Source organism: Drosophila ananassae, chromosome 3R (assembly GCF_017639315.1).
Source record: "Drosophila ananassae strain 14024-0371.13 chromosome 3R, ASM1763931v2, whole genome shotgun sequence".
NCBI lineage: Eukaryota > Metazoa > Arthropoda > Insecta > Diptera > Drosophilidae > Drosophila > Drosophila ananassae.
Genome location: NC_057930.1, coordinates 24,349,913 through 24,368,095, shown reverse-complemented (window position 1 = coordinate 24,368,095; position 18,183 = coordinate 24,349,913). Strand labels below are relative to the sequence as shown.

At 49.7% G+C, this 18,183-nt stretch overlaps 7 protein-coding genes across 8 annotated transcripts; 4 read left to right on the top strand and 3 right to left on the bottom strand.

Moving 5' to 3' along the window:
• Window positions 1-17: 17 nt before the first annotated feature.
• On the bottom strand, window positions 18-10,878 carry LOC6497576 (multiple epidermal growth factor-like domains protein 8). The gene is made up of 6 exons (XM_001961744.4): window positions 10,201-10,878; window positions 9,513-9,929; window positions 7,514-9,457; window positions 5,076-7,454; window positions 2,608-5,020; window positions 18-2,545 (listed from the first exon to the last, which is right to left on the bottom strand). Exons 1-6 carry the CDS (start codon window positions 10,570-10,572, stop codon window positions 1,350-1,352), a joined length of 8,721 nt encoding a protein of 2,906 aa, XP_001961780.2. The 5' UTR covers window positions 10,573-10,878; the 3' UTR covers window positions 18-1,349.
• Window positions 10,879-11,203: 325 nt separating this feature from the next.
• Window positions 11,204-11,920, top strand: LOC26513663. 2 transcript variants are annotated; one of them, XM_014906770.3, is made up of 2 exons: window positions 11,204-11,300; window positions 11,353-11,920. In XM_014906770.3, exons 1-2 carry the CDS (start codon window positions 11,286-11,288, stop codon window positions 11,602-11,604), a joined length of 267 nt encoding a protein of 88 aa, XP_014762256.1. In that variant the 5' UTR covers window positions 11,204-11,285; the 3' UTR covers window positions 11,605-11,920. The 2 variants fall into 2 exon arrangements, with proteins under 2 accessions (XP_014762256.1, XP_014762255.1); XM_014906769.3 differs by having other exon boundaries at window positions 11,218-11,300; window positions 11,356-11,920.
• Window positions 11,602-12,671, bottom strand: LOC6497575 (mitochondrial cardiolipin hydrolase). Its single transcript, XM_001961745.4, has one exon. The coding sequence runs from the start codon at window positions 12,669-12,671 to the stop codon at window positions 11,793-11,795; it is 879 nt and encodes a 292-aa protein (XP_001961781.2). The 3' UTR covers window positions 11,602-11,792.
• Window positions 12,672-12,756: 85 nt separating this feature from the next.
• On the top strand, window positions 12,757-13,727 carry LOC6497949 (augmin complex subunit dgt2). Its single transcript, XM_001961746.4, has 2 exons — window positions 12,757-13,069; window positions 13,131-13,727. The coding sequence occupies exons 1-2, from the start codon at window positions 12,838-12,840 to the stop codon at window positions 13,607-13,609; spliced, it is 711 nt and encodes a 236-aa protein (XP_001961782.1). The 5' UTR covers window positions 12,757-12,837; the 3' UTR covers window positions 13,610-13,727.
• A 74-nt stretch (window positions 13,728-13,801) lies between these two features.
• Window positions 13,802-15,564, top strand: LOC6497950 (polycomb protein esc). The gene is made up of 3 exons (XM_001961747.4): window positions 13,802-14,189; window positions 14,253-14,454; window positions 14,507-15,564. Exons 1-3 carry the CDS (start codon window positions 13,891-13,893, stop codon window positions 15,404-15,406), a joined length of 1,401 nt encoding a protein of 466 aa, XP_001961783.1. The 5' UTR covers window positions 13,802-13,890; the 3' UTR covers window positions 15,407-15,564.
• A 166-nt stretch (window positions 15,565-15,730) lies between these two features.
• On the top strand, window positions 15,731-16,842 carry LOC6497951 (transcriptional adapter 1). Its single transcript, XM_001961748.4, has 2 exons — window positions 15,731-16,563; window positions 16,620-16,842. Exons 1-2 carry the CDS (start codon window positions 15,749-15,751, stop codon window positions 16,744-16,746), a joined length of 942 nt encoding a protein of 313 aa, XP_001961784.1. The 5' UTR covers window positions 15,731-15,748; the 3' UTR covers window positions 16,747-16,842.
• On the bottom strand, window positions 16,747-18,105 carry LOC6497574 (ras-interacting protein RIP3). Its single transcript, XM_001961749.4, has 2 exons — window positions 17,911-18,105; window positions 16,747-17,857 (listed from the first exon to the last, which is right to left on the bottom strand). The coding sequence occupies exons 1-2, from the start codon at window positions 17,985-17,987 to the stop codon at window positions 16,834-16,836; spliced, it is 1,101 nt and encodes a 366-aa protein (XP_001961785.1). The 5' UTR covers window positions 17,988-18,105; the 3' UTR covers window positions 16,747-16,833.
• Window positions 18,106-18,183: the final 78 nt, after the last annotated feature.

The window sequence follows — 18,183 nt, the reverse complement described above, 5'->3', positions numbered from 1 at the left end:
ATTTAAACACATTTATATTTTATTTGTCAAACTTTCATCTTTATTGCAAACACAAATACAAAATAATAACTCGAATTATAAATATATATATTGCAAAAAATGGGACAACTTGTATATAATCACTAAAATGTACATCAGTTCTAAAAATTTTGCTAATTTCGTAAACCGAAAAGTATATATATTTAATTAATTAAAAAAAAAACAAAATACCACATATATACGTAAGGAGGGAGAGTTTTAAACTAAAGCGATGTAGTGAGAATTTGTTACAACCTTTTGGTTACTGAGATTAGTGTAGTTGAGTTATTTCTGTAGGATTTGTTCGTCTATAGTGTTCCAGCTGCCGGAGAAGCAATCCTATCTATCGTTCTCCGGCAGCTCTTGTGTTCCGGAGCTTTTTTGTGTGTAAACATAACGAGTGTGTGTGTTTGTTTGTTGTGTGAAAAAATAGTATCTTAGACTTAAAATAGTAGGTACTTGGGTGCGTAAGAGTGCGCCGTTGAGAACTAACGAACTAATTGAGCAAATGCTGACCACCAACAGGGGAAGGAATATCGTTAATACTTTATACAATATATATATATATATACGTAATATTAGGTACGCGAGAATAGAAATCATATTCGAGGAAAACATATTCGAGTTCGACACATACATAACGTCTAATTGCTATGACACATTCAGTATGCTATTATATAATAAATACGTATATCTTGATTTAGTTTCTTCTGTTTTGTTTTTCATATGGCTCTTAAATGTTTCCAGTTTCCAGTTTGTGCGACAAAAATTGACACTCTTAAAAGTATATCCATTCGTATATTAAATTCCTGTTGCTCTAGTGGAAGTACACATATATATTATATTCTTGCTTCAAACTTGATTATGAGATTGCTGTTCTTATTTAACAAATACGACGAGAATTCAAATAATTATTAATCGATTAGCGAAAGTAATTTTTATAAAAAATTGTATCAGTCCAAATGTTTGTTCTGTGTTATATAGATTTCCGATTCCAAATATTCTTGAGCTTGAGTATGCTTAAAATCCTATCCATCCATTTCCGTTTCCGTTTCCTGTATCTTTATCTATCGACAAGTAAATATCATAATAATATAATTCTAGAAGATCTGTGCAAGCAGTAGCTAGTATCTATCCGTTCAGCACATATATCTTTTGCACATTTATGTACACCCATGGGAATATCGTTATTCGTTTATCGCGTTTATCTAAACGTTATGTACAAAAATTACCTAATCTATTACATACACACCAATATCTATTCGAATGTCTTTATGTACCTCGATACATAGTCGAGAGATTGCTGCTGGGAGCTGGGAGCTGCCATCCGCTTAGGCTGGGTGGTTGGCCACGTTTTGAACCCGTTGGGCGCGCATAAAGTGGCGGGCATTCAGGGGGTACTGTCGGGAGTAGGATATGAGGGTGGAGCCCAGAGCGATGCTCAGCGGAGCCCTCGAGCGACCGGGTAGACTGACAAACACCGTGCCCACGGCAGCCATATTATCGGATGTGGGCTCGATGGCCACGAGCATGATGTGGGGGTCGTGACCGCGGCGACTAGATGGGTGATGCATTACGACATTGCCGTGGAAGTCTCCACCAGCCTGCTCCGTCTGCTGGAGGAGCAGAGCCTGGCGGGCGCGCTGGCGCATTACGCGCGACGAGGAGGAGGAGGCGGTCGGTTGGGGGCTGTCCATGTCGAGGCTGCCGGAGGCCAGAAAAATCTGGGCAAAGGGACGCTTGGCCAGGTGCAGCATCTCCACCACATGCTGCCGTCTGGCTCGTCTCAGGTCCGCCGCCTGCTTCACCTTCCACACGATCACACAGACGGCGAGGAAGAGGAAAAAGCAGGAGAAGAACACCGAGAAGAACACGAACAAGTCGATGTGCAGTTGGTCCTGGCGGAAGACCACGGACCCATAGCTCGGCTCAGGCCCCGAACTGGCTCGCAGGGCGATGAAGAACCGGGTGGCACTGAGATTGTGAGCATGCTGCGGCAGAGTGAGAACCAGGCGGTTCCTCAGCCCAAACAGCCGGAGCAGCGTGTTGCAGTGGTTGAGTGTCACATGGGTACTCAGGTCCTTGGCGTGCTGGTCCTTCACGATGAAGTTGTGGCCCCCGTGGCTCTTGCAGTCCTGCAACTGCGGAACGTAGTACGGATTGGACCCAATCCGTTCGCCTCCTCCTCCTCCGCCAACGCCAAGCCCTCCGCCTCCGATGCGACGCTCCGGAGCAAACAGTTTCTGGATGGTGGCATTGTCGTGTCGGGGCAGGGCCACATTCAGTGGATGCTCCCGCTTCACCTTCGGTCCCCAGTTGTAGCGATTGTCCAGGAAGATCTCATGGTAGCCGGTCGTCTCATTAGTCTCCACTATGAAGGAATCGTCCTGCGGCGACATGAACACGTCCAGCTCCCCCTGTGTCACGTCGATGGTGATGCGAATGTCCACGTTCATGAAGCGCGGCTGGATGACAAAGAACACCGTCTGGCCGGGCTTCAGGGCAGCTGGTTTCGATTTGCATTCCTCTGGAAAAGCATGAGATGGGATTGGTGTCTTAGGTTCTATCAACTATCCCTCAAACACTTACCGATTGGCTTGGCATCGAAGCACATGCGCGACTCGACAGTGATCTGCTTGTAGCACTGGTGGCCATCCGTGGGGTTGCCTGCGTAGGAGTCCCGGCACTTGGAGCACTGCACCATCCAGCACAGCTGGGCCGAGTTCTTGCCCCCGCCCGCCGTGCAGGTGGCATCGCTTTCCGTATTATTGGCGCAGTTGCACTTCTCGCCCGTGACCGGATCACAGACGTTTCCATGCCCGTGGCACTGGCAGGGCCGACACTCCTTCTGCAGATCCTCGCTGCCCCGGAAATAGCCAGTCAAGCAGGTGTCGCACCGATCTCCGGCAGTGTGGTTGCCACACCGCAGACAGGTGGCATTGTGGGCAGGACCCTCGGGCAGTATCCTCTCCAGCTCGGAGCGGGTCATGTTGAAGAAGGCCGGATCGGCGTCATAGGCCACGCACACGTCGCTGTGGCCGTGGCAGTAGTCCAGACACGGCTGGCAGGCGTGGCCCTCGCGGGGATTGCCCACGAACAGGGGCTGGCACTTTTCGCACTGCTCGCCCATGGTGTTGTTGTGGCACTTCAGGCAGATGTCCAGCCGGCTGCTCGACTCGCAGTTGGAGTGCCCGTTGCACAGACACTGAATACTGCAGTTGGCGCCCACGTATCCAAAGTCGCACTGGCACTGATCCGGACTGACGCAACTGCCCCGGACACAGCCCTGGCTGCAAACGGGCAGACAGCTTCCGTGCTCCTCGCGGTACCCTTGGGCGCACACGCACTTGTAGCCAACGGCGGTGTCCAAATCTATGCACTGCTCCGACACAGCATCGCAATTGTGGTGCCCGTTGATGCACTCGTTCTCCGCAGGACACTGAACGTAGTGCCACGAGACCACGTCGGCATTGGTCAGCTGGGAATCGTTTCGCCAGCTGGAGTAGATCAGATCGCACGTCGAACCAGATGGATGCTCCTGTTTGTGCTCCAGTGCCCCCTCAGTGCAAATGCCGTCGCCGTTGTGACCCTCGCGGGCACACCAACCACAATGGGCGTGCTCCAGGCAGCTGGAACACTGGGTGTAGACGTGACACGGTTCCGGGCATCGCTCTAGTTCGCTGGCCTCCAACACCAGGCCGCAAACGCCGCCGGCGCAGAGCAGGGGCTGCGAGTTCGGGGCCATGCAGGCATTCAACATGGTGGACCACTTGCACTCGTTGGGAACGAGGGTCTGGCTCAGACAGCTGGTGCAGTTGGCATGAGTGTGGCACGGCGCCGGACAGTTCTCCACCAGGCGGTACTGGTTCTTCTCCACCAGCTCCCTGGCAATGCACTCCACGGTGCCCAGCTCGTTTCTCGCCCAGTTGCACTGCGGCTGCAGCATGCAGCTCTCGCAGCTCAGTTGGTAGCACTGCGGCAGCGGGCACAGTCCCAGCACTCCCACGCTCAGTTCCTTGTTGCACCAAGCACTGCGCCAGCCACAGTCCACACCGGCCGGGACACACCGGCCCCTGATTCCGCATTCATCGCACCACTGGCACACCGGAGCTACCTCTTGGTGCGACGGCCAAGCGGCCAGGCAAGCGCCGCAGGTGTTAAAAATGGAGCAGTTCCGGTTGGCCATCCACTCGTCGTTACAGGCCGCACCGTTGTTGACCACGAGGGTACCGTTGTGATTGGCGCACGGTGTCCGGCCGTGGCTGAAGCAGTGGCTGCTGTAGCTGTATGTGTTCTGGATGGTGCAGTAGCTGCAGCCCATGTAGTGACGGCACTGGAACTTTCCGCCACTCCACAACTGGCAGATGTCATCCGGCAATGTTATCCTGGTGACGTGGCTGTGCGTGGAGCTGCCGTCCCATCCGCCGATTACGAATATGACACCCGTGTCCGGATCGATGGCCATGTCTTCGGCATAGCTGGAAGCCGGCAGGCGACCAATGAGCTCCACATCCTCTGTCAGACGCACCCACTGATTGCAGGCATAGACATAGGCAATCAAAACGTCGGATCCATTGAACGGCTGGGTCCTCCCTCCGTAGAGGATCATGTAGTGCTCCGTGCTGACTGCCGAGTGGAAGTAGCGAGCCCGGGGTAGTTGCGTTGCCGGGGCATTCAGCTCCCGGAAGCTAGGGAGCTCTGTCCAGCTCAGCTTCTGCAGGTCAAGGGCGTATAGGTTGCTCTGCGGTTCACTGGCATAGCCTCCGAACAGGTAGACACTGTTGGTCTCTGCATGGTAGACAGTGCTGTGGCCGTACAGCACGGGCATCCGAGCACCCACAGCCGCCAGCTGCTGCCAGCGGCCAGTGTCCAGGTTGAACTCCCACAACTCCAGCGGTCGGGATTTGTTTAGGGTCAAGCCGCCGATGAGGAAGAGCGACTCGTGCTCTTGGTAGCGCAGATGGGTTAAGGTATGGCCAGCCAATGGCGGCGGTACTTCCTCCTAAACAACATAAATGATATTCAATAGCACCAGTATGGTTATAGTATCAACTCACCTGGTAGTCACCTCCAGCCGACTCCAGCTCCACCTTGATCTGGCTCCAGCGCTGGTTCTGTATCGAGAACATCCAAAAATCGCGCAGAAGCTGCGAGTTGACACTGATGCCTCCGTAGATGTAGATGATCTGTTTCTTCACATAGATTTCGGAGGCATGGAAGTAGCGACCCAGCGGCATGCGATCCTCCGGCGTGGAGGACTCAACAGTCACCTGGAGCCAGGTGCCGTTTTTGGTGTCGAACTGCCGGAAATCATTGAGCGGCCCATGGTTGGGGGAGTAGCCACCGAACATCCACAGCGAGCCCCTTCTATCGGCGTTCACCGAGTGCCCGAATCGAGGAATGGTCTTCCGCAGGTGTTCGAGACTCTCGTTCAGGAACTGCGTATTGAACAGCTCCGTTAGCACCAGGTGACTCCTCTGCACCAAAGTTCCGCAATCGGCGCCAGCATAGTTCGCATTGCAGATGCACCGGCCGTATTCCATGTCGCAGTAGCCCTGCATCCGCTTGGCATTACAGTTGCTGGGACAGATCTCGATCTCACAGAGAGCACCAACATATCCGGATGGGCAGACGCACCGCATCCGGTCATCGCAGATGTGAGGCGGCAAACAGGTCCCGGCCATGCAGTTCTTGACGGAGTACAGGGCATTGAAGCCGAAGTGGCGGCGCTCGCTGCCCTGCTTGTAGTAAACAGTGACATGGCTGGAGCGGGCTTCGATGATCCTTGCCGAGCTGTAGGGGGAACACACCACCGCCAGAAGCTGATTTTGCTGGGTGGCTCCGGTCAGGTCCGGCAAACTGTCGTATATGTACACGGCGTTCTCGTCGCAGTCCATGGCCAAGTTCTTCCACTGGAACTCAAGCTGGAGCAAGGACTTTTCGGCGTGCAGGGTCTTCGGCTGGAGGATCCACAGGCACTCGCGCACCTCTAGGCTGGCACCCCACGGCGACCTGTACGATTGATAAGAACCGATGGCACTCCGGCCGATGTTGGTCAGGATGCCCCTCGATTCGCACTGGTAGTAGCACTGGCCTCCGTCCCGGGGATTCCCATAGTAGCCGGCGGCACAATCTTCGCACCTCAGACCCTGGGTGTTGTCCTTGCAGAAGCACTCGCCGTTACTGACATTGCAAATACCCAGATCCTGGTTTCCATGGCCATTGCACTCGCACGGGTGGCAGCCCTGCAGGGCGGTGGCATTTCCGTAGCTCCCCTGGCGGCAACGCTCGCACTTCTCGCCCTCGGTCCACGACTGGCACTGGTCGCACTTCCCCAGCCGCTCCACGCATGTCGAGTGATTGTTGCAGCCACAGCTCAAGCCGCAGTCGGCGCCAGTCCATCCCAAATCGCAGCGACACTGGTAGTCTGGTGGCCCGGAGCAGTTCCCATGCTGGCATGTCTCGTAGCAGGTCCTGACACAACTGAAGCGTCCGTCGCCGACATAGCCCCGCCGGCAGTGACAGTTGTAGCTGCCCTGGGTGTTAGTGCACTTGGCCTCCTTGTGGCAGTCGTGTAGTCCCAGTCCGCACTCGTCCACATCCGGGCACTGGGCGTAGGCCCACTCGGCATCGTGGTGCGAGGAGCTGTTCAGGGCCAGAGAGCAGTTGCCGGAACTATAGCTGAAGTCGCCCTGCATGCAAATGCCCTCGATGGGATTGTCGCGGTCGAAGCACCAGCCACAACTTAAGGTTCGCAGGCAGGAGGAGCAGTTGCGATGCTGCTCGCAAGATTTGCATTGCTGCTGTCCTGGTTGTAGCCTCTGCACATCTGACACTTGTTGGTCCTGCGGCTGGCGACTGATGACCTGGTCCATCCACTCACGGCACATTCCGAACTGGTATTCACTGGTGTACACTGAGAAACTGAAGCACTGGGCACTGGCTTCGCACCAAACGCATCTTCCTCGCTCGCCCAAACACTCCTGGCAGCCACGACGCTCCCGACAGGATCGCGGACACTGCTCCACAGCTCGCACACTGCTGTTCGACTTTCCCAATCGGCCGCATCGAGCATCTTCCGTCCACCACTCGCACTCATTGCTGCCCGCGCAGGCTTCACAGCTCACGTAGTTGGTGCAGTTGGAGCACTGGCTGGGCTGGCTAATCAGATAGGACCAGTGATCGGGTTCTTGCCGGCAAACCTCCGTCTCATTAACCGATCGCAAGTGGCACCGGCTCGTCAGGGGGCACCAGGCACAGGAGGCGTCCGTCAGGCAGTGCAAGCAGTTGCCGTACTTGGTGCAGTCCCCGGAGTAGTACGGTTCCAAGTACTCGAATGTAAAGGCGTTCAGCTGACCATTGTGCAGGTGCTGCAGCTCCATCTTGGTCTTTTGGTAGGCATTGTAGATCCCATTACCGCCAATCCTACGTCGAGCCTGTGGGTCAAAAGGGTTATCATTTTTGCTTCTTTTAAAAAAAAATAATTAATCCTCACCTGAAAGTCAATAAGAAACGGCTGCTCTGTGGTGGGGAGCTGCACGTTGCTGCAATAGCTCTGGTTGGAGGTCTGCGAGGTGACATTAACGAGTTCGTCGAGGTTGAGGCCCAGACCGGCACGCAGCAAAGCCGTGGAGTAGCTGGTGCAGACTTGCATCGCCGAGTTGTTCCATTGGTGTTGCGGTCGGACGAATCCCAACAGCCTGGCCAGCATCTCGCCCTCCAGCTTGTGCTCAAAGTATGTAGTAAACGGCGGCGACGCAAAGTCCACCATGGTGGCGTTAACAATGCCCACATAGTCCGGCATGGTGTAGTTGATCGGATAGTGGTATTTGATGTAGGTCAGACCCGGTCGTCGGTCGTTGCTGGTGCAGAGCGAGGGACGTCGTATCTCGGTGCCCTGGTCGCCCCACCAGCCGGAACTGTCGCCGCATATGCCGTAGTTGTCGTCTCGATGGTGGCACCTCGCATTCTGCACACACCACGTGCACTCGTTGAGTCCCAGCTTACTGGCCACGGAGAAAGCGGCTGGGGACTTGCCCCACTGGGATCCGTGCACCAAACACGAGTGGCAGTCGCCCAGCGAGGGACAGATTCCCGGGCACCTGGTCGTCTGGAGATTGGTGGTACAGTTGGCCCCAATGGTGCGGCCGTAGCAGCTGCTGTCCGCGGAACACCAGCCGCACTCCGGATTCGAAAGACAGGCGGTGTGTGAGGCGTGTAATCGGCATGATACTTCCGGGTTATACAGAGTGTCCTCCACCCTCAAGACCTGAGGCAGCTCGTAGGCAAACAGATCCGCATTCATGTTCCCGTGGTAGCCGCCAACAATCAGCAACGTATGATTCCTCCGAAGTGCAGCCGCATGGGCAAAGACTCCCTGGGGCTTGGGGTACAAGCTGTCCTCGGTGGAGACCACCTGATTGATCCAGATGTGGCAGCTGAGATGGTACCAGTACATCTGGTTGTCGTAGCATATCTCATCCTTGTTGTGGCGGTGGGTGTAGCCACCAAAGACGACCATGTAGTTCCCGGAGATGGTGGCGGTGTGGAAGGCCCGCTCCCTGGGTATATTCGTGTCTCTCAGAGCCGTTCGCGGATACAGGATTTCGGTCCAATGGAATTGGTCCAGTTGAAAGGCGAATATTCGATCTGAGAGCTTTGAGAAGCGTGCCAAGCTGGTCATAATTCCTCCAAACACAATTAGCGAATTGGTGGCCTTGTAGTAGACTGTGGAGTGGGCTGCCAGGCGAACATCCAGGGTCTTTCCTCCCCTCGGCTGCACCAGTTCCCACTGTGAGTCCTCAGTCAGCGGGAGGATTATACGGTAGACGCTGGAGGAGAACTCGCCCGTCTCTAAACTTCCGCCGAAGAGGTACAGATACTTGCCAGCCGTGTTCAGAGTATGCCTTGCAACCGCCGGCGGCTTCACCACCGACCGAATGGCCATCTGCTTCCACTTCTGTCCACTCTCAGTGTTGTTGTACAGCCAAAGATCGCTGTAGAAGCTGCCGTTGGCGTGTTTGCCGCCATAGATCACAAATCCGCCCGGTACCCGGTCTGCTGCATGTCCATAACGACCATTGGGTTTGTGATCCGTCACCCTGCCCAGTATGTCACCAGCCAGGATGTCCCCTCCCAGTATGTCCCCCAGATACCCCTTCAAATCTTCGTCCGTTGAGTTGGCATTTACGATGGTAAGCGGCAGTGACGAGCGTGTGCGACGCTGGTGGAGATTAGACTCGGCCAGTGTGTACAGAATGTTCCTGAAGAAGCTAACATCGCTGTTGAGACCCCACAGTTTCGCCTCGTCCTCGTTCTTGTGCTGCAGCACAGCTTTGAGAAGCGTGTGGTCTATCTTATGGGGATGGTAGAAATGCCTGCGACTCTGCAGGGCTATGCCCCACTCGTCCTCCCACTGGCTGGAACTGAAGCGATATATCTGAGAAGAGAAACATTTTTAGAAGTGATATAAAAGTGTAGAGACCGAATCTTACCTGCAGTGTGTTGATCACGTTGTTCAGATCGTATCCTCCGAAAACATAGAGAGCATCCTCGTCCTCCATATAAACGGCAGTGTGGGCAGCCCGAGGAGTCATTCCCTCGGCATCGGTGGCCAACCAGCGCCAGCTGCTGCCCGCCGGGTGGTCGCTCAAGTCACACAGCCGGCCACTGTAGCCCCGTGAACAGTGGCAGATGCTCTTCTGGCACTGTCCGCGGCCCTGGCTCTCGCCACACCGTTTGGGGCAGGCCTCATCCTCGCAGTCCGGCCCCACCCACTCGCCGTGGCACACGCACTGATGGCCCACACACTTTCCATGGTTGTGGCAATTGTTCAAGCAATTTGATATGTAGTAAGAGGCGCGAAAGCCATCCAGCACGTAGTTAGTATCGCTGTACATAAGGATCAGCATCTGCAGATGGTTATGATAAGAAGAGAAGAAAGTTTATTAAGATTGCTTTACTATTTATAGACTAGGCTCTACTTAAGAATAATGCGCCTAATTGGGAATAATCGCAGTATTAATCGGCATCCCAGTCAAGCCAAAAAGATTAAATTGATAAGAGAAAGCTTTTTATGTAAAGATTACCCTTTTAATCGATTAAAAAAAATATAAAAAACACTACTACACTAAATAATTAATTCTCTTTGTTTTGGCTAAAACATCCTATAGCTCTACTTACACTTCCACTACGGGCAACCAGACGCTGGGGCTGCGTCCGCCCGCTGAAGCTCCCCAACAGCGTCGAGTTGAAGGAGTCACCGTCATAAACGTAAATATAATCGTAGGAGCACTCTGTGCCCATGCTGTGGAAGGTCAAGGTGATGAACTGGCTGTCGTTGCGCGCCTTGATAAGCCACTCGCAGTGCGAATCCTGGGTGTAGTTGTGACCGGAGGGGCCGTCACTGATTTCACCAAAGGGCTCCGTAAAGACCTTTCGGCTCCGATCGCACGGCACCGGAGGCGGGACGTGCAACTGCTCCGACGACAGAGGCAAAAGCAGCGTGAGCGTCCAGAATGTCAAGGTTGCCAGCAACGCGTACATTTTTCGCATTTTAATTGCTCACTCTTTATGCTAATTTTTCGGGCATCACAATCGCAATATAGCCTCTAATCACTGAGCCATTTCTTGGCAATTAGACTCGCTGCGGGCAGCGTCCGCCAGTTACTTCCGTTGCACACGGATTGGCGCTGGGCCCGGGCCACCAGCGGGAACGGTTTCAACAGCTTGAGGATCACTTTGGTTTCAATAATTTTTGGCAAAAAATTGATGAAAATATTCCGATTTATTTACAGGTGAGGGGAAAGTGTTGTGAGGCGTTGGTATGCCAGTGATGGATAAGTTTTGCGGAACCGGTGTTGCTAGAGCACAAAACTTGTCACAGCTGAGAGGTCTGCCAACTGATAAAAAACAAATCATTTAAAATTTAAACCTTTCAAATATAAAAGGTTTATCTAGAAATAAAACCTGAAAGCCTGAAGGTTTATCTAGAAACCAAAATATTTAATATTTAGTTTGTTTACAATGTATTTAAAAGTACTAAAAATCAATAAACTAGTAATACAATTATAAACTTATTTAAAGTATGAACCTTATTTACAAAATATATTTATAATTTTATTCACTATATATTTTATTTACATATATTAGAAATCAAAAATTCGAAATTTTAAATCTTTGTCAGCTTTTATCACACGGCAATATGGCCACACTACAATTTTGTAAACAATAACATTACCACGAGGAATCCAAAAAGATAACAAGCTATGCAAGTCTCTAAAGTAGGTAAAACAACTTTTATTTTAGACTTTTTACTAAACACACTATTCACAGAAGTCTAAAAAATCGAAACGCAGCAAAAAATCGAAGCAAACAAAGGATTCCGCCGTTTCCATCAAACTAACAGCGATGCATCGAAAGCAGAAAGAAGTCGCCCGCGTGCTCGCTCTGAAACAGGAGATCCTTTTAAAATCAGAAGTATCATACCTGGAATATCAGGAAATACGAGGGGAGATTGAGAGACTAAATGGCTTAAAGGAGTCATTTACGAGACGAGTGGAAAAATTAAAACAACAAGACAAGTAGCTTTTAAAGATTTATGTACCATTCTAAGTTCGAAATAAGAGAAAAGCTCACATTATACGTATTTTATGGCTTGTAAAAAAAAAATAACAAAGTAGTTCTTTGGTATTTAATAACAAAAAAGAGGTTGTTTCATCTATAATCCCTGTACCACGGAAAACGCTCCAAGTCGCGTGCAACCAATGTCCCTTCTATTCTCCAGGCGCTTGATATTCTTCACACGCTTTGGGATCACGTAGAATTAGTTGTTCATGATGAACATCGTCTAGTTTCCATGTAAAGATACGTTGAAACCAGTAAAGACTCCAATCAAAGATAATGCGGAGAAAACTCTTTCTATATTGATAAATGGGAACTTTCGCAGGATCTCCGCAAAATTCCCACATGCGAGAGAACTCCATTTGGTACTGGGCTGTCACATACTCGTCGTCGGTGATGAAAATGTTCTCCCAATTTAAATGAAATGCCTGTCGGGTCCAATTAATCGATCCAGTGATTACAATGCTGCAAGGAGTATGCTCCAACTTTCTGTTCTTCTGGCGTCTGAGCTCCTCCACGCGCTCTAAGCCGTCGATTATGCAGAATTTGTTGTGCATCATGTACGTTGTTTCAATTGCTAGTACGGGCACCCCGAGATCAGCCAAGACCTTGACCTGAGATCCGGCCGATGAGACCATTTCGTTGTCGCTGATTATCCGTAATGTCACCCCACGGAGCAAAGCACGTTTGAAGGCTTCCGAGATAGTTAACGAGCTGAACGTATATATGGATATGTCAATGGAGTACACTGCCTTGTCAATGTGCTCCACAATTGTGTCCATGTGCGCCACGGAGCAGTACTTGTTAGGGCACTTTCTTGCGGAGCCCGGTGCCTTATATCTCTTGTGAAATAAGGCACAACTGTCGCCCAGTTCGTTGAAAATCAAAATCTTATCAAGTCGACATTTCGTCTCTGGAATGGGTTTCTTTCTAAACCTGACACCGATCCATATCGCCTCAGTTGCCACAGCGACGACGGCGATTTGTATCATTGTGGAGTTTTGTCTTAAAAATTCTATTAACGAATTCATACTATATTATTGTTTATTCCAGCGGGTTTACTTTAAACAAGACTTGAATGCATTCCGATGAAATGTATCGATAGTCGTGATGGTTGGAAAAGTATACATGAAATCTGGGCACTCTGGAGGACGCGTTCCTATTCGAATAATAATAAAGGAATTATAATTTTCAATTATGGATAACTTGGACCCATCTGCAACGCTTCTTCCCCCCGACAACAACGATCTGAGAGATGCACGCGAAGTCCAGATTAAGAATGTTCTCAAAATGAAACTCGTCCTGGATGAGCTGCGCCGCTTGGACTTGGGTTCGCAACAGAGTCCTGAAATCAAAAGAGCTCTGAAACTAATCTCTATTGGTGATTACGTACGCCTGGGCGAGAGCCATGGTCAGGAGCATCTCCTGGGTAATATCATCTGAACGGCGATTTACCTGTTTTCTTAATTTCACTCTTTCCTTGCCTTCAGATCTTCAGGTCTTCAACAGCTTCCCACCTCTGAACTACACCGATCGTAAGGCGGTTCGAACTAAGCTCTCCGCCCAACTTAGGAACACTCTGCAACCAATTGTAGATTTGGGCGAAAAAATACGGCAGGAGTTCCCTGATGCTTTTGCTCGCGAAGCGGACCTAAGTGCCGACCAAGAGGAGATCATGAAGCTGGAGGAAGAGCACCGCAGCAGTCTGGAGAAGCTGGTGGATCTGCAGGAACGCAAGTGCTCACTTCTCAAGGGTGTTGCTGACCTGAAGTTGGGGCCACAGTTGAGTAATGAACTTAAACTGCAGCAAGCGCAGGCGCAACTCGTTCAAACTAAGGCGGAACTGCTGCGCGGTTTCTTTGTTCACCAAGCAGCCACAATCACCGACCACAGCGTCAAGGCGCACAAGGAGGTAGAGGCGCACCTGGAAGAGCTGCTGGCCTCAAAAAATATTTCAATCAAAAACTAAAGCTCGAAAAATAGAATTCAATTAGTTTTAAGAACATAACTCAAATTTTTAACATAAATATGTAATAGATAATAGGTCGAACTAGAGATGATTAATAAACAAATATAACACCATTAAATTAAATATATTTAAATTAAAATTTAATTTATAAATATATAAAATTAAATTTTTAGTGCTTTTAGAATCCAGGTTGGCAGCTCTGCTCACAAATAGTTGGCAACGCGGCCGCCAATTGTAAACAAAAGAAGCTTCGGAATTAGTTTTTAAATATTAAATCAATTATGACAGAGACAAACTCAGGTGGAACGGATTTTCACGGGGAAAATCCATCACCGGAGGAAGATTCAACAGGTCAATCTACATCAGAGTTAATTGAAGCCACTGCTGGGACAAACGCCGGTAGTGCTTTCAATGCGGAGGATGAAAACGACTGTAATTCAGTGGATAGGGAAGATTCCGCCAGTTTGTTCAGCTCCACGACAACCACCACCAGAAGTAAATCGCCAAACACCCGAAAACTGAACCGACTGTGCCGCCGGGCCAGGGCACCAAAGTTAGTGCAGCCACTATACAAGTATGGGTAAGGTATACGATTTAAAAAATACAATTTTTTGAGTATTTAGTCCTGTCTTATTTCTTGCAGCTGCCATGTACGGGAGGATCACAATCATCAGATATTTGGGGTGCAGTTTAATCCATTTTTGGACAGAGGCCAGCCCCAGGTATTTGCAACCGTCGGCAAGGACCGGGTGTCCATCTACGAGTGTACAAGGGACTATAGCTGCGAAAGCGAGGAGGAATCTTGTCCAGGCATCCGGCTACTCCAGGTTTACGCAGATCCAGATGTAAGGAATTAAACTGGCCGATTTCAGTTTTCCTAATCAATTTTTTTTACAGACTGACGAGAGTTTCTATACATGTGCTTGGTCTTATGACGTCGCGACCGGTGATCCGGTATTGGCTGCTGCTGGGTATCGTGGAGTGATACGAATCTTTAATCCTGTCAAGAATCAGTGCTCCAAAAACTACATTGGACACGGACATGCCATCAACGAGCTCAAATTCCATCCGGTTCGTCCGCAATTACTTTTGTCTGGTAGCAAGGATCATTCCTTGCGACTTTGGAACATTCAGTCAGATGTCTGCGTCGCCGTTTTCGGTGGCGTGGAGGGGCATCGCGACGAGGTGCTATCAATCGATTTTGATTTGCGGGGAGACCGCATAATGTCCAGCGGAATGGATCATTCGTTGAAGCTATGGCGGCTGGACAAGCCGGACATTAAGGAAGCCATTGAGCTAAGTTCTGGTTACAGTCCAAATAAGACTACAGGTCCCTTTCCCACGATCAAGGAGCACTTTCCGGACTTTTCGACCCGTGACATTCACCGAAACTATGTGGATTGTGTTCAGTGGTTCGGCGACTTTGTCTTCTCAAAGTCTTGTGAAAATTCTATAGTTTGTTGGAAGCCGGGCAAGCTTTCAGCTTCGTGGCAGGAGATTCAGCCGCAGGAAACGGCTACTACTGTACTACACCATTTCGATTATAAGATGTGCGAGATTTGGTTTGTGCGCTTCGCATTCAATGCGTGGCAAAAAGTTCTAGCGCTGGGAAATCAGCAGGGAACCACATTTGTTTGGGAACTGGACTGTAACGACCCCAACATGACCAAGTGCAGCCAGCTAGTTCATCCCAAAAGTAACTCTACGATTCGACAGACGTCGTTTTCCAAGGATGGTTCTATTCTAGTCTGTGTATGTGATGACAGCACCGTGTGGCGCTGGGATCGCGTTAATTAGTGTTTTAAATTATTTTACCACTTAAAGGTATTTATTGTTTGTATTTTATGTTTAGGTAATACAGAAAAGTATTATTTTGTGTGGGTTTATTTTTTGTAAGTTTATTATATATTATTTTATTGACATATCCTCTACAAATATATATGTATTTAAGTGGCTTTAATTTTTTTTAAATGATTTAAATAATTTGAAACAATCGCGCGCAAAAAGAGCAGCACAAATAAATTCCTATCACCCGTGGTATTTTCTAAACTTCATCAAACGGTCATACAACCAGCTGGAAAAAGTATCTTGTCTTCGAAACTGCACTCTGTCGACTATTTATCCTTATTTCTGAATAAAATGCTCACGGATAGAGTGTTGGCCACCAAGGAGGCGCTGGTGGTGGCGCTGGGAGACAACTGGGAGCGGTACCGGGCTAACATGAAGAACTGGTTTCGCAGCCGATGGACAAAGGAAGAGTTTGATGCGGAGTCTCGGAAAATTCTTTCGCCCGACAAACTGCATCTTCACAATCAGTTTTTGCTGGCCCTACTCAACAAGATCGATGCCTTTGCTCCCGTCGAACTTACGCCGCAAGCCAATCTTCAGGCGAGCAGCAGCGGCTCTGGAGGCAATCGCAGCAAGAGACGAAAGAGGAGCTCGCGCACCTTTGCCGAGCGCCTTAACTTTGAGATGTGCGAAGTGCTGGACTTTGTGGGCGAGGACAACATGCAGGTGATTCGGCCGCCGCCAAGTATTGGTGGTGATCAGCAGCAGCCCATGCAGCAGCAGCTGCCGTCACAGCGTTATTGCGCCCAAGAGCTCTTCCTCCCCGACGCCGGTTTTATAATGGGTCGCTTCCTGATTGGCGCCTGGGAGATTGGACTCGTCTCTGTGGACGACAATGTTGCGGAGTATGTGGCCATGGCCGTGCAGGTGCTGCTCAAGGACCTATTGTCAGCCATCATCAAGAAACGCAAACACTACAAAACCAGTGGCGAAGGAAACTTTTATTACGACGTGGGCGCTCCACTTCGGGATCCTTCCCTGCGGAATACTGTTACCCGGCAAAAAGTTGATGACACTCCGTTGGAGCTGGACAAAGAGCTAAATACCGCTAATTTTATGCGGAGGCAGAACGATGATGTGGTCTTTCTGTCAGCCTGCGAAGAAATGTATAAAATTCTGATTTAAAATGTGACATTTTTTAATAATATATTTTTTTTTATAGCGTCCCCAGCGAGCGTACAGTGATCACCCTGAAAGACTGCCAGCTGGCCTTCAGGGATCGCAATCTGATCGGCTCCCATGCCGTTTATTCCATCAACATGGAACGTCTCAACATGATGATGCACTAGTTTATATTCTTGATACTTATTTAATATCAGCTCTTTTTAGTCTTATGTACATTCTTAGTCTTATGTTTTAATAATAAAATGATTAGTTTAACAAAATTCGCGGGGTGGTGGATTGAATGGCAGATGACCCGGCATGAACTGTTCGGCTTTGAAGGCTTCAATTTCTCCAGCACTCAAATCCTCCATGCGGCTGAAGACTGAGGAATGGGCCAGTTGTTGTTGTTGCTGCTGGGGTTGCTGTTGTTGCATTTGAAGCTGTTGTTGCTGTTGCATTTGCAATTGTTGTTGTTGCTGAATCTGCAACTGTTGCTGCTGTTGCATTTGTAGTTGTTGCTGTTGCTGAGTTGGAAATGCATTGGAGGCCTGTGCAAACAATCCACCGGGCGGCTGTTGTGGCTGCTGCTGCTGCTGCTGAACAGCCTGGGCAAATATTCCCTGATTCGCATTAGTTGCTTGTCCAAAAACTCCTGGTGGCTGAGCTTGCTGCTGCTGCTGCTGTTGCTGCTGAAAGCCACCAAAGGCTGGTCCTTGAGCCTGGCTGAAGAGGTTTCCTCCCTGAAAAGCTTGAGCCGCCGGTTGTTGCTGTGGTGCTCCAAAGGGATTAGCTCCACTGGCGGCCCCTCCTCCAAAAATCCCATTCCCGGTGTTGCCACCACCGCCCATGGCGCCTCCAAAGATGCTGTTAGAGTTGTTCACCTGAGCGGTAGCGCCACCAAAGATGTTCCCAGAACTTAGGGCAGGCTTTCCGAAAATGGATGCAGATTGATTAGTAGCTGGTACAGCTGCAAACGGATTGTTGGGTTGCGATTGTGAGACATTCGCCCCTTCGGGAGTGTCGTAAATTTTGATCATTATGTCTAATATTTGGGGAGACATTTGTAGCATGGCTTTCATTTTGTTGGTGGCCTCCATGACCTCACGGTTGAATTGCTGATGGAACTGCTCGAAGTTGTTGGTCCGTTTGGCCTCGTAGCAAAGGAAACGGACCTCTTCGAATGACTGGTCCTCGATGAAGTTGGGGAAGTTTGGCTTATCCTTAAAGGGTCCATAGCCGGAAAATGGCCACATTTTTCCATTAAGACCGGACTCCATGTCCGACTTGAGGTATTGCCTAAATAATATCTGTTTAAATCGGTTTCTTGCCGGCTTTCTTCATATGCTTACTTGACATCAAAGTGCTCGTTGTGGCATTTGGTTCCATAGCGGCAAGAGCCCGTCTGAAAGAAGCGGCAGAGACCCATTCTGTTCAGCAGTAATAGTTGTTCTTTTTTGAATTATTAATGCTATTGGAACGTTTACAAATATTTCGCAGCTCAGTGGGAGTTCTAAATTTTAAATCAGATGTTTTTAGATCGATAGACCATTCAAATTTTATACCGCAAAAAATACCAGTTTTTTTATGTTGGTATTTTTGGTTTTTAGGGGGGGTCTACAACT

Excerpts from the sequence above, each read along its gene's own strand:
- LOC6497951 (XM_001961748.4), top strand. The coding sequence starts at position 15,749 with ATGCTCACGGATAGAGTGTTGGCCACCAAGGAGGCGCTGGTGGTGGCG. Across the intron at positions 16,564-16,619 it reads CTGTCAGCCTGCGAAGAAAT|CGTCCCCAGCGAGCGTACAG; the intron begins GTATAAAATTCT and ends TTTTTTTTATAG.
- LOC6497576 (XM_001961744.4), bottom strand. The coding sequence starts at position 10,572 with ATGCGAAAAATGTACGCGTTGCTGGCAACCTTGACATTCTGGACGCTC. Across the intron at positions 9,930-10,200 it reads TGGTTGCCCGTAGTGGAAGT|ATGCTGATCCTTATGTACAG; the intron begins GTAAGTAGAGCT and ends AACCATCTGCAG. Across the intron at positions 9,458-9,512 it reads ACGTGATCAACACACTGCAG|ATATATCGCTTCAGTTCCAG; the intron begins GTAAGATTCGGT and ends TTCTCTTCTCAG.
- LOC6497950 (XM_001961747.4), top strand. The coding sequence starts at position 13,891 with ATGACAGAGACAAACTCAGGTGGAACGGATTTTCACGGGGAAAATCCA. Across the intron at positions 14,190-14,252 it reads CAGCCACTATACAAGTATGG|CTGCCATGTACGGGAGGATC; the intron begins GTAAGGTATACG and ends TATTTCTTGCAG. Across the intron at positions 14,455-14,506 it reads AGGTTTACGCAGATCCAGAT|ACTGACGAGAGTTTCTATAC; the intron begins GTAAGGAATTAA and ends TTTTTTTTACAG.
- LOC6497574 (XM_001961749.4), bottom strand. The coding sequence starts at position 17,987 with ATGGGTCTCTGCCGCTTCTTTCAGACGGGCTCTTGCCGCTATGGAACC. Across the intron at positions 17,858-17,910 it reads AACGAGCACTTTGATGTCAA|GCAATACCTCAAGTCGGACA; the intron begins GTAAGCATATGA and ends GATATTATTTAG.
- LOC6497575 (XM_001961745.4), bottom strand. The coding sequence starts at position 12,671 with ATGAATTCGTTAATAGAATTTTTAAGACAAAACTCCACAATGATACAA.
- LOC6497949 (XM_001961746.4), top strand. The coding sequence starts at position 12,838 with ATGGATAACTTGGACCCATCTGCAACGCTTCTTCCCCCCGACAACAAC. Across the intron at positions 13,070-13,130 it reads TGGTCAGGAGCATCTCCTGG|ATCTTCAGGTCTTCAACAGC; the intron begins GTAATATCATCT and ends CCTTGCCTTCAG.